General features: G+C 39.4%; 3 protein-coding genes across 4 annotated transcripts in view; all 3 read right to left on the minus strand.

Annotated features, from left to right (window-relative positions):
* LOC113687103 (uncharacterized) overlaps positions 1-2,274 on the minus strand; it is a 2,467-nt gene extending 193 nt beyond the window's left edge. Inside the window, exon 1 of the mRNA XM_089191610.1 lies at positions 1-2,274. This exon is cut by the window's left edge and continues 193 nt beyond it. Within this exon, the coding sequence (XP_089047736.1) occupies positions 425-2,032 (1,608 nt within the window). The 5' untranslated portion in view covers positions 2,033-2,274 and the 3' untranslated portion in view covers positions 1-424.
* A 317-nt stretch (positions 2,275-2,591) lies between these two features.
* Positions 2,592-12,901, minus strand: part of LOC113665196 (leucine--tRNA ligase, cytoplasmic) — a 32,172-nt gene continuing 21,862 nt past the window's right edge. The window contains exons 23-36 of one of the 2 annotated variants that reach the window (XM_027180867.2): positions 12,504-12,632; positions 12,005-12,056; positions 11,787-11,850; positions 11,553-11,665; positions 11,146-11,216; positions 10,873-11,035; positions 10,388-10,456; positions 9,800-9,940; positions 8,628-8,846; positions 8,206-8,310; positions 7,791-7,895; positions 4,022-4,234; positions 3,602-3,668; positions 2,592-3,195 (exon numbers count right to left, since the gene is read on the minus strand). In XM_027180867.2, the coding sequence (XP_027036668.2) occupies positions 3,128-3,195; positions 3,602-3,668; positions 4,022-4,234; positions 7,791-7,895; positions 8,206-8,310; positions 8,628-8,846; positions 9,800-9,940; positions 10,388-10,456; positions 10,873-11,035; positions 11,146-11,216; positions 11,553-11,665; positions 11,787-11,850; positions 12,005-12,056; positions 12,504-12,632 (1,579 nt within the window). In that variant the 3' untranslated portion in view covers positions 2,592-3,127. Of the gene's footprint in view, positions 3,196-3,601; positions 3,669-4,021; positions 4,235-7,790; positions 7,896-8,205; positions 8,311-8,627; positions 8,847-9,799; positions 9,941-10,360; positions 10,457-10,872; positions 11,036-11,145; positions 11,217-11,552; positions 11,666-11,786; positions 11,851-12,004; positions 12,057-12,503; positions 12,633-12,901 lie in introns of both variants that reach the window. The other variant, XM_089191609.1, reaches the window with a different exon arrangement.
* LOC113665217 (uncharacterized) lies at positions 5,329-7,663 on the minus strand. Its single transcript, XM_027180887.2, has one exon. It carries the CDS (start codon positions 7,316-7,318, stop codon positions 5,702-5,704), a length of 1,617 nt encoding a protein of 538 aa, XP_027036688.2. The 5' UTR covers positions 7,319-7,663; the 3' UTR covers positions 5,329-5,701.

Genomic DNA, 12,901 nt, shown 5'->3' on the forward strand with positions numbered 1-12,901 from the left:
AATATAGCAGAGAAAAATATCTAATCTACTTTCTACAATCTTACACATTTCATAGTTCTGTATGGATAAAACCTAAAAACAACGATTCTAAGAAATTGCAAAAAAAGTTTGAAAACTTCTGAAGTTAGCATGTGTCTGGTATAAATCACAGGACTGACCTTTATAATGAACCAAAGATTCGGTATCACTATGCACATAAAGCAATTTTGAACCCTAACAATCTCAGGTTTATAAAAATTCTGCGCAGACCGAAAATTCAGTGACATAATTTAACATTTTAATCACGCCAAGATATTAAAGAATGACCAGATTGTCAGAAAAACTTGACATGAGCATTTCGTAACACCTCACATAAATTTGATCAATCCTAATAGACGGAAGTTATAAAGTCGTTAACAAAAGCAAGATTTATACGAGAAAGTTTTCAAGTAAACGGCATCTTACAGGGCTGGTTAAGGACTTCCTTATAACGAGCACGAAATAACACTAAGAGACAAAAGCTATTCCATACAGCGATTGGAAATGTATTTACAAGCGCTAACAATATGTGTCTTTTCCATCTTCTTCGCCAAACAGCCATCACAGCCACATTCTGATAACGAGTCTCAATCGCCAGAGACACACTGGTGAAAAACCACTCAATTACCAGTTGAACTGAAGTGTGAACTGCGAAGGTCTTGAGCAACCAAATTATAGAGTTGTTTCCAACGAATACAAAATCATGCAAGTATCTTAGTCCGTTTACATACACCACAGCAACAGATTCAGACAACATACTCAAGATGATGATATCAGCCATGAGTCGTTCGCGACGAGGTGTGCGGAAACTCCCCCAAGGGGCCAATTTCCTTCTCCACAACACATGGAGAACATGATCAACCAACGCCATGATGCTTCGTTCAATGACTTCTGCAGCTCCGTGAATAACTCCAAGAATGGCGATAGTCTGGAGATGGTCAAGATCTGCTTGTAAAACTCGAAAGATAATCGCTGTGCCGAAGTAGAGAGGCGCCAATAACACATAAGAGTATCCTGGATGAGTAATGTTCCATAATCGTTGAACACAGATTCTTGATATTACCTTTACAGCGACCCCCAAAAGAGGTGAAAATAATGCAATTATCAGCCTGCCTGTGTTTTCTTGTTTGAGATACGCTCTATAAAGAATATCCGAAATAAACATTCCATAAATAAGGGGCAAGCAAAATGGTACTATCATTTTACACAATAAACCTGCCAGTCTTGGACGCGGGCAGAACTGTCTCCCGACAATATATAATTGCAAACATATACTGGTGATGAGAAAAGTGTATATTGGAATCTGCAATTCAGTGGCTGACGCATAATAAGGCTTTCCAATAACTTGAAGAGAAAAGCGATAACTTATGTCCAAACAATACGCTGCAAAGCTTACCAGAATCAGCTTTTTCTTTATTCCTTTGAGCTGATACGGACGAAAAAGAAACAGGACAGTAACAAAGATCCAGAAGTAATAGAAACTAACGGATATCGCATCAGAAATCGTTTTGATCCACTGCACACGAATTGGAATTGACGAGATGTTGTAATCCTGACATTGAAGAATTGTTTTATAACTAACATAGGAGATCTGCAGGTAAACCATGGCAATTAACACAGCTGCAAGAAACGAAATCAACGCTCCACAGCACATCGATTTACAAACTGTCTGTGAAAAGGATGGACGAAGACGTTTCCAAGTCATTTCTTCCTCCTTAACGTTCTGATCTACCCTTGTCTCCCCACTGTCTTCTGGTAAGAACGCGTTTATAACCTGGACATTAATGTTATGTGCGAAAAAGTTCGAGTTTGTGGCCTCTCTGTCGCTGTACTCTTGGTATATCAGTTCATCAACAGGCTCTTTAAACCATTCTCTACCTGTGCTTAGCAGTGGATCGTAGCCAAAAGACTCTGTCGTGAATTCAGGTTCTTCTGGGTTGTAGTGTTCTGTTACGCTGCGTGTGAGGCGATATACGATCTGACCAAAAACCTCTATCAGGGTACTGGTTGCCATCCTACCTTTGTATGAACAATATCTTCCACAGCAATATCGGCGGTGCTAAACTCGGATCGGAGGAAGTTCTTCAAGGTTATAGGAACCTGATCCACTGCACGCGTAATGAAACAGACTTGACCAAACACCTCTATAAGTGTACTGCTTACTATTTCATCTTCGTATGAACATCTTCCAAAGCGATACGGTGTTGTAATCACAATTCGAACAGATTACCGAGAGATAATGGTCTTACCAAAACTGTACGGGATTTTCCCTGCGCAGTGAAGTAGATTAGTACCCGAAAACAGAAGCTGTCGAATTGTATTCATTGCCTGCACAGGGGGGAGCCCACAAAAAACAAAGCCTGTTCCAGACAGTCAGTGTTGGGGAATGATGATGAAAAGGGGGGGGGGGGGGGGGGGTTGGAGAGCGGGCGAGCGGAAGAAAAACTGAAAAAACCGGGAGAAACTAAGAGGGACGGACGGCCGACTCCACTCGCTCAGCTATTCGTTCGTCTCCACTGACCGAATGCCTAACACAGGTGGAAGGGAAAACAAGATCAAGCACTGCAACCATATTTTCGTCTTTTCTTTTAATTACCCTTAAAATGCAAGCTGAATATCTACCTCATGTGACGTTCGGTAACTCATCACAACAGGAGTATTTTTCGACAACACACAATTCATTACAACAGAAGTATTTCTCCACACGCACAACCCAAACCTCTCAAAGGGCTAGTGCCAGAAATGTAAATTAATTTCCCCGTTAACCATTTTGTAATTATTGTTAAAGAGAGTTCGAATCAGTTTGAATTTCAATATATTAAGGCCAATTTAAACAGCAAAATTTCACCAAGATCCCCTCCCATCCCACTTCAAATGTAATTTGTCTGAAGCGGGGAGGGGAAGTGTGAAGACATCGACAGAAAAAGTGTAAGAGAGAGAAAGCTCCTTTCCTATATTCTCCATAGAAACTACTTACAGGGAGTTAGGCCGTAATACTCAAAGTGATCTAATATTAAAAGTTCATTCCTATGGAATTTTAAATTCGTTTTACTTCGCTGAGAAGCACCTTGATTTTGGCACCATAATGCGCCGCCGCATTTTCATCGTGTTAATTCTTCGCAATAAAAGCGTAAAGGCACTGTCCGCTGTATTTCATGACGTCTTGACTGGTCAGGGCTGTCAACAAAAATCATTGAAAAATACGAGAAAATTAGAGCTCTGAATGAACCACTTTCGATATATCGTGTCAGTGTGAACCTGTAAGGTCAAGATGGCAGATCGCCAGTAAGACAAGATCAGACGAAAGCCGCAATTTACCGAAAACCTTTTTCACCCAAGTACCACTATGAGTTAGCACTTAATATTTTCACTGCTTCATGCGACTTTCCCAATTTGAATTCTTCTCTGAAACCCTCAATACTGTAAATAATAGTAAGAAGAGTTTCGAGTTGTTAAATTTCATTTTTGCCACCGCGCTACACATTTCATCTATTGTCGAGGGATAGGAACAAATTCTCTAAAAGTTTTCATTCTTCTCTACGATAAAACTTTTACGTTTCAGTTTAAAACTTGAGTTACTCACGTGAATCACGGCTGGCCGATGCCGACAGTGTAAGTTTTCTTCCTCTAAGACCGAAAACCGCCGCAACCTAAAACCGCAAGAATCAAAAACATCAAATAACACAATCATCTCACGTTCAGACGAACCTTGCTGCTGAAATGCTTTATATGCATAACTGCGATGACAAACTTGTTTCTAAAAAAGAGAAAATCAACAGTAACATATTATCAACAGTTGCTCCAACGAACCGCTAATTTGCTCACACAAAGAAAACTGAGCAACGTTCATGAAACTTAAAAGAAAGCTGAAACGTAAATCCAAAGCCTCAGCACCATATGAACGCTTATTCTTCTCGAATAAAGCGAAATACACAACGAAAGCAAACTGGTATCTACTCAAGTAACAACACCGGCGCTTTACGAGTATTAAATTTTTAGTAACCTCGCGTGTGAGTTGGTCCAAGTTCAACAGGTACTGTCCTTGTGGGTTCTCTAGCAGCACTGTGGCTTGATTTCCCTTGGCACCTTGGGCCGGTTCAACTCCACATAATTTGACATTAACAAATCGGCAAACTGGGGACGGTTGTTTCTCAGATGGGATGGGAGATTTATCTGTTAACTCTACGGCGCCACTAGAACCACATACACCATTTGTCTGCGAGGAAGAATAACCAACATAAGTGACAAACAGATATACAGACAAAGACAGCAATACAGAAAAAACAGATAAAGAGACAAACCGGGAAATGGAGACGGTTGGGCAGGCAGACAGACAGAGAGACAGATAGTGTACTTCAAAGACACTTAAAGACCTTTCTTGTCTGCTCTAGTCCATTGCAAGCGAGATCTTGAAACTGCACCCAATGCATACAAACAACCATTGTACCATGGGAAAGTAAGGATTTCTATCTTACTAACATCAAAACCATTTTTTTTCCATTAAAGGCACATCTAATAACTTTCGTTCTCAATTTGTTTCCGCATCGTCAATTTCTTGGCGGATAAGAAATTTTATGGCGGATAAGAAATTTCATACTTCAGACACTTCCTTGACTAACGTTAACATCTCATCAGCTCAAATCAGAAGTTCATCAAAGAAAAAACATTAAAAACCTGAAGAAAATGAAAAAGAGAAGGATCCTTCGGTATTTATGTATCAGAAAAGGAATATGCTGATTCGTTTTTAATTATCCTTGGTTTGGTTTCTCCAAGATTCTTTCATCCTATCAAAGGAACTTGAAGTTCAAATAACAGGTTGTGTAGTGGAGAAAAAAAAAGAAAGTATAATTTTACATCACACAACCCAGAGTTTAGTTCCGTTTCATTAGTTTGAAAATTCCCTTGCGTGAATTTGCCTTTCAATTGAAGCTCCCAAGATTCAGCTGTTGTCATTTCGATACTTCTAAGTAAAGAAAAGGTTGCGTTTCCTGGAGTGCTTCTTAGCAGCACATTAGCATCTGTACAGCGCGCTCAGCACTCAACCGCCTCGATAAGCCCATTGTCTTTGTGAATCTCTGTATCCATCAGAAGTATATTATAGGATAAATTAGAATTATCATCTGAATTGATAACGTAATTAACTCTCTCGAAACGTCAGCTTTACTGTGACCAATTTGCGCTATCAACTCAGTTGGTAATACTAAATTACCCTGATATACTCTCCCACCGACGCAGCACCAGTTTCTATAGAAAGTCACCCTGTTATTCAGAAGTATATTATGTTTTGTTTTAAAAACGATTTAAAAAATCGACGATTTACTGATTTATTGGTTTTGAAAATACACTAACTAATAACATAAAAAATCTTCTCGATGTTAATGGCCACCAGAATTTTAACCATGAGAGAATTCCCTTTATTGGTCCTACTACTTTACACACTCACACATGCATTTTGATCATTTAATCCTTATGAGCTATCGACTGAGCGACTAAAAAACTTAATTAGTAAAGTTCACTTTACTGATTCATTTCAGTTTCGTTCGTGTGAGTGTAATATCTTCCTTCTCTTCAATGTTGCTCTTGTTATATGAGAAGAATTAGCGACAGTCCTTTTTGGTCCCACTAAAGAAGTGTGTAACAAGGCGATCATTAACAATTTCTGTAAATTTTTTCTAGTCGGCACTTAAGAAAATGGCATTTTACAAGGCTGTTTAAACCCTATGTTTGAGTAAGACGCGCGCAAAATAATTAACATACAGACACTATTCCATACAGCAAGTGGTACTGTATTTACAAGCGCTGCCAAAATGTGTCTTTTCCATCTCCTTCGCCAAACAGCCATGACAGCCATATTCTGATAACGAGTCTCGATCGCCAGAGACACACTGGTAAAAAACCATTCAATTACCAGTTGAACTGAAGTGTGAACTGCGAATGTCTTGAGCAAGTTTATGATAGAGTCATTTTCTGTGTAGACATATTGATACAAGCAAAACAACCCGTTAACAGATATTACAGCAGTAGATTCATACAACATGCTTATAATGGCGATATCAGCCATAAGTCTTTCGCGGCGAGGAGCACGGAAACTTCCCCAGGGGGCCAATTTTCTTTTCCAAAGCACGGTACAAGTGTGATCAACAACAACCATAACACTACGTTCCACAACCTCAGCAACACCGTGAATGACTCCAAGTAAGGCGATGTATGGAAGATCGTCCAGATCTGCTTGCAAAGCTCTCAAGACAACCGCTGTGCCGTAATACAGAGGCACCAATAACACATAAGAGTATCCCGGATGAGTGATGTTCCTTAATCGCTGAACACAAAGTCGTGACACAATTTTCAAAACCACCGCAACAACAGGGGCAAAGAGAGCAATTAGAAGCTTTCCTTCGATGGGTTTTGTTATGTATATTCCATAAATAACATCAGAAAGGAAAATACCGAAAACAACAGGTAAACAAAATGGCAATAACATTTTACACATCAGAACAAGAAGCATTTTTATAGGTCGTGCACGAAATTGTTTTCCCAAAACATAAAGCTGTAAGCAAACGCTTAGAAAGAAAAACGAATAAAGTGGAGTTTGGTAGACTTTTGGTGCCAAATAATACCACACTCCCACCTTAACCAATACAAGGCGATAACTCGCGTCCAAACAGTATGAGACAAACAAAATCAAGAACAATGTTTTCCTCACTCCTTTCAACTGAAATGGACGGAAAAGGAATAACGCGATACCAAAGAACCAGAAGTAATAGAAAAAAGACGAAATCGCATCAGAAATAGTTTTCATCCATTGTACACGGATCGGAATCAGTTCTTTTGGGTAGTTTTGACAGTGGAGAATAGTTTTGTAACATACAAAAGAGATCAACAGGTAAAATAAGGCGATGAAAACAGCCGAAAGAAAAGAAATCAAAGCTCCAATATACATCGATTTACAAACTGTCTGTACAAAGGATGGTCGAAGACGTTTCCGAGCCATTTCTTCATCTTTACCGTTCTGTTCCCTTGTCTCCTCACTGTCTTCTGGTAAGAAAGCGTTTCTAACCTGGACATTAATGTTGTTATATGCGAAAAAGCTCGAGTTTGTGGCTTCTCTGTCGCTGTACTCTTGGTATATCAGTTCATCAACAGGTTCATAATTCCATTCTCTACCTGTGCTTAGCAGTGGGTCGTAGCCAAAAGACTCTGTCGTGAATTGAGGCTCTTCTGGGTTGTAGTGTTCTGTTACGTTGCGCGTGAGGCGATATACGATCTGACCAAAAACCTCTATCAATGTATTGGAGCTCATTTCACCCTTGCCAGACCAACCTCTTCTTGCATCAAGCGACAACTGTGTGAAACAATCTGTAAAACGGTTTTAGTTCTGCTACTTTCACAGTGATAAAGGAAGTAACGGACATTCCCTATATCAACTGGAGCTGAACACTGACTTAGTCTAAACTTTCATTTTCCTTCATCACAAAAATAAGAAATAAAATTAGCCAAAAACTTAAAATTTCGAAATCATCCAAATTAAAAAAAAATACTCCGCTCGTAACATTTTGGGCAATTGCTGTATCTAATAAAAGATTCTCTCCAATGAGACAGCGCCGTCACACATTTTTTACATTGATAGCTCATTCAGTTGAGGTTTTAAAAGTGACCTTGTGACTTGAGGTTATTCCTATCTTTCACTAACACCACGACGTTACTGTAGTCCGGACTAAGTCTGTTTCTTTGTCACCCAAATTGCATGTCACATGAAATCACAAAAAACAAACCTGACTCTCCTGTGCTGTGAAGACCGAGAATGGTTTTCCTGGTGCACAGTCCTCCTGAACTCTTTTGTCAGCTTCACTTGATGGCTTGATTTCCACACTAACCAGCTAAAATCAAACTCAAGACTTAGCTCCAAAGCTTCACCACATGTTAATTACAAGCTTTCAACTAAATAAGGGTAATCAAGAGCGTGGCTGGAGAGGGGGGAAGTTGATGATTTATCATAAAATATCATGGATTGCCTTGAAATTCCAATATAAAGTTAAGGACACACCCCCTCCCCTCCCCTCTTGTACCCATGGGAAAACTGTTGATGATCATGATTCGACTGAATTTAGCACAAAAAAAAAAGAAAAATGTAACTTAACTACAAGGAAAGTTTTGCAACGATATTTTACACACCAAATTAAATCTTACTTCGAGAGCTTTTGAAAGAAATGCGTTGTTCTCCTCAAGAACTTGTCTTTCATCAAACGGTAGAGTTGTCTCCAAGGCCGACGGACCGTCACGTTCTACACATTCCTGTCACACAATAATGACACGTGATTAATCTTGTAATGAAAACTCAAAGGAAGATAAACGACATGGAAATAGTAACGAAGTTAAGAGATCGTTCTGAGTAGCTGCGAGTAAGTATAGGGGTTAATAGAAAAGAGAGGTGCCAAATTAAAAAAAAGGAGAATGTGCAGTGTAAGATTCGAGTTCTTTTTAATATAATGAAACAGTTAACAATTGTTTATTTTTATTTTTATTTTATTTTTTCCTGAACTGCTTCAGATAGCAGACGAGGTTAGTAATGAACTATGTAGAATGCAGAAGTCAAGATTTACTTCAAGTACCTTGACATGTTGTACAAATGGCATCAGCTTCTTCATGGCGCTCTTGATTTCCGGTAGTTCTTTCATCCGAGTCATAATATCCCTGTTATCCGGGAAGTTCCCCCCCAGCTTGACGTACATTTCCTTCAGTGTGGTAAGGGTGACATGCTGCCAAGGTGGATAAGAGCTGGCCACGTAGATTATACCATGAGTGGGTTTCTTGGGTGGAGCTGCATCTTTCTGTTAAAAATAAAACCATGCGGAAGTTCTAATATGGTCTACGTGTAACGAGCATAACATTTTTGCACCTCTCATTGTGCAGTCTATGTTAGGATTACACTTCACCAAAAACACAAGTTAACATGGAAAAATTTGGGTTTTTATACATGTTCACTAATCCACGCGAGTACAAGTTTGGACGAAATAAATTGGATTATTTTTCACATGGAGTTCTTAAAAAACCTGATCAACATTTTAGATTTACTATTTACAGTCTTCTTTGACGGAAAAGCTTACACGTTGTAAGAAGGGTTTTGTTTACGAAAATTGGGAATAAGTTCACCATCAGCTGTAGGTGGTACATTTCAGTTTCGCTTCAGTTGTCGTCTTTCAGAATCTTTGTCTAATATGCGATTCAAAGTGCATATGAGGAGATCGATCTGGGTGACTAGTTTTTTAAGCCCTAGCAGTTTTTAGATGTAAACTATGTTAGTCTATCGAGTCATTGTGATTGACAGTTACTGTTCCACTCTATAAGAAGTTACATGTTCCTGACAGGCACTAATAGATGACACTCCTTTCCGGCTTTGCGCTGGGTCGACTTTGAGCACGTTTTCAGCATAGATTTTCCTTGTTAAGAAAATGGGATGAAAATTGTTCTCGTAACCCTGTTATTTCCACTAACGAACTAACTCTGTGCCTGTAACAATATGCTACGTGTAAATTTCAGTGGTCCAATAATTTAACCTAAACGTGAAGGGTGGACTGTCAGAAAAATTTCACGTTATTTGAATATTACTCCCCATTTATATTTTGGAGACTAATAAGAGAGCGCAAAGTCCAATTCCTTCTAAAATTCAAATGAAAACTGCCCTGTGCAGTTTGTCTCGGGGGAGGGGGGAGGGGGGAAAGAGGCGGCGAAGGAAAGGGGTGTTTGTCATGCACATACACAAGAAAGTATTAAAGGATAGCACCTTTTTTCCCTTTGGGTTCATCATGGTTTTAATTCTCAAACGGAACTCGTGAGTGCGATCAGCTAAGTAGTCCGCTGACTTCAGCAACGGCATATCCACCTTTCCAACTGCCGGCCATGATGCATCCATAATACTACCGGTCTGCCAATAAAAGAATAAGAAACCGAGCTCAGTTTTGAAATTTGTCACAATTGTTCATCATCACCGAATATTATATATCAAACATTATTAAATAATTCCTCGCGTAAGAAAACAAACAAGTTTATCGGTGCGTTGTTTTAGCCTGATAGGTCTGTCGTTTTGTAAGAGTGCCAAACACGAAGGTACACACGAGGCCACACGCCAGGCTATACCCAAGAACCCTGAATCGCTTTTTCGTCTGGTTAAACAAAAAATCAGGTCTAAAATGCACTATAACAATTGATCTAACTATTTTAACCTCTATAAGGGGATTATAGCTTTCCAACAGTAGCATATAATCTTATATGCTTCTGCCCTCACACGGAAAAGAAATCATAGCTTGACTTTATAGGAATAAAAAATATAAATGGAGCGAAGTACTTTCTCTGATTTTTTTCCATAGCGCACCTTGCCGATGAGTTCCCAGAGATGCTCGGCAAGATGTGGGCAGATGGGACACAGCAACAGGGTTTGAACCTAACAACACAAACAGATAAAGAAATCAGGTTACAGCCGTGAGAAGCCTAGAAAAGTGCAGCTTTTCTGACGCAGTCCCTATTGAAAGCAGTTTTCAGGAGGTTACCTTGCTTATGTTATCACTACACTCAGAGTAACTTACCTGGGAAAAGGAAAATCACATATACCTTGAAAATTTCTTGTTGAATGTTTGGTGGGAAACGGATACAGTATGCATATAACCGAAATAGGATCTTCAAGAAACTGCTGGGGCTTAAAATACTGGAACCCAGATCTCCCCAAGGGGATCTTCAGAGAACGGCAATGATAAAAAAAACGACAAGAACACACCTAACGAGAAACTATGTCTCACAGTTTCATTCAACACCAATCAACTTGGAACTACGTTAAAAAACAACCTTCGCACAGCACATTACCTCGATGAACCGAAACACAAGGTCTTTATGCATGCCCATCAGACAGCCCTCCCGGTATCGGTCCCTTGCTGCCTGCAGTTCATAGAAGCCCGTTTTGAGTGCCTCTCTGTACATCATGTTCTTATAGTTTGTATCAGAATCTTCTATAGCTTTGTTGATGGAGCTACAATTTAAGTTATCAGTTGCCTCTCATTAGTAGAGCTTCTAAACACGTCAAAAGTCGCAAGCCGGATCAATAAAAACGATATTTACACGAATTATCACCAAAGTTACCTTTCAAACACTCGATCATCGTAACATGTTGCAGGCCCCTTGCGCAGAGAATCTTTGCTGGCAAGCATCTCCTGTGTTTAAAGAGTACGTCGGGATTTAACACTCGAAATAGCGAGGAGATATATTTAAGCGACTGGATGTCTTGTGCTGGACTTCAGACTATTTTCAGATTACTTCTGAAAATAGCCAATGTTGTGCCAATTCACTAAAAGGTCCTAAAAGGATTAGGTCTTTAGAGGGGATGGAATTTGCTATCTGATTCTTTATTGTAAAATATGGCTGACTGCTTACTCAGAACTTCCTCAATGTTTACACACAACAACGTAACAGAGCATTAGAGCCTGGTAAAGAATCTACTCTGATACATTTTTTAACTCCATCCACGGTGAGGAATTATTTGTCCTGACCTTTGTCCACTCGAGGAAAGTGAACAGACGTAAGATTCCTGCATCAGCCATCAACTCTACAAAGTTTGCATCTTCCATTGTGTCTCCAGCATCAGCCAGGGCCAGGCGCATGCCTAAAACGGGAAAAATGTCGGGGGAACGGAAGTTGGCTTAAAGGATGGACGAGAGAAGGTGGCAAGAGACTGGACGACAAATGACATAAAAAGAGGGAAGACAGGGGAGGGTGAAACTAACCATCAGCGGAAAACTTTTCAACAGCTTGTTTCAGAGTAAGAAAGTTTCCAGTCGATTTCGACATCTAGAAATCAAAATCATACAAATGAGATATCACCCGTCGACATCTATTTTAACATAAAACTGACGACAACTTACACAGCTGAATGATACACATTCACGATGCTGTAAAATAATCCAAACATTTAGAGATAATTAAACAATCCTTTACACAATACCTTCTCAGAGTTGAGTAACAAGTGTCCATTGGCCCTCACGCTTCGAGGCCACCTTTGAAAAATTAAACATAAAAAAAGAAACATTTAGTAAATTCTAAGCGGGTAGTTTTGAACATTCCTGCCTACCTGGCGTCGCTTGATGCCTTGTTTAACTCATTTTCCTTTCATATCATACCATATCATGGGCTTCAGACTAAAGCCAAAATTTGCCAAAATTTTAAAGGTTGTGCCTTGGTACTGTCGTCCTGATGGGAATCAGTAATAGATAAAAGCAAAAAAAGTTCCAAGACGCGATCTCATTGATTGATGAATTTTTCAGACTTCTTTTATGCAATGACCTTATTTGCACTTAAACTGTGATTATAATTGGTCAGTTCTTACTGAAGAATGCGATTCTGTTTCATCGAAGAAAATGTCCACCAACTTTTTCAGATGAGCTTATTGTTTATTAACTAAAACAGTACAACACAGAAAATCTCATCTTTCTGAATATGCTCACTTGTCTTTCTCGTTTGGCCACACAGCGCAGTGATTGTACAGGAAGAATGTCAAGTGATTTGGCACCAGATCTTTCCCAGACACACGTAAGTCTACTGGGTACCAGTACTGGAATTCTTGACGAAGTTTTCTGAGGAAAAAAATTTAAAAGTGATTTAGGTCTCGCTGGCTCCTGAAGAATAACGTTGATAAAGACAACTGCTTGTAAAATCTTCGTTCAGAAGACTGACTGAAACGATGCCGGTTGCATTAGGTACAAATAATTAATATCAGCGGCTAAGTTTAATCAGCCACCTCGAACACTTGGAGGTTTTTGAGGATTAACCCACGCTTCTAACAGAAAAAATGATTTACAAGCAGAGCTTTTTATCGAAAGAAACTAAAATACATCAAATTATC

Source organism: Pocillopora damicornis, chromosome 13 (genome assembly GCF_964200805.1).
Source record: "Pocillopora damicornis chromosome 13, jaPocDami1.2, whole genome shotgun sequence".
NCBI classification, from domain to species: Eukaryota; Metazoa; Cnidaria; class Anthozoa; order Scleractinia; family Pocilloporidae; genus Pocillopora; species Pocillopora damicornis.

Coding starts and splice junctions, on each gene's coding strand:
- LOC113665217 (XM_027180887.2), bottom strand. CDS start 7,318: ATGAGCTCCAATACATTGATAGAGGTTTTTGGTCAGATCGTATATCGC.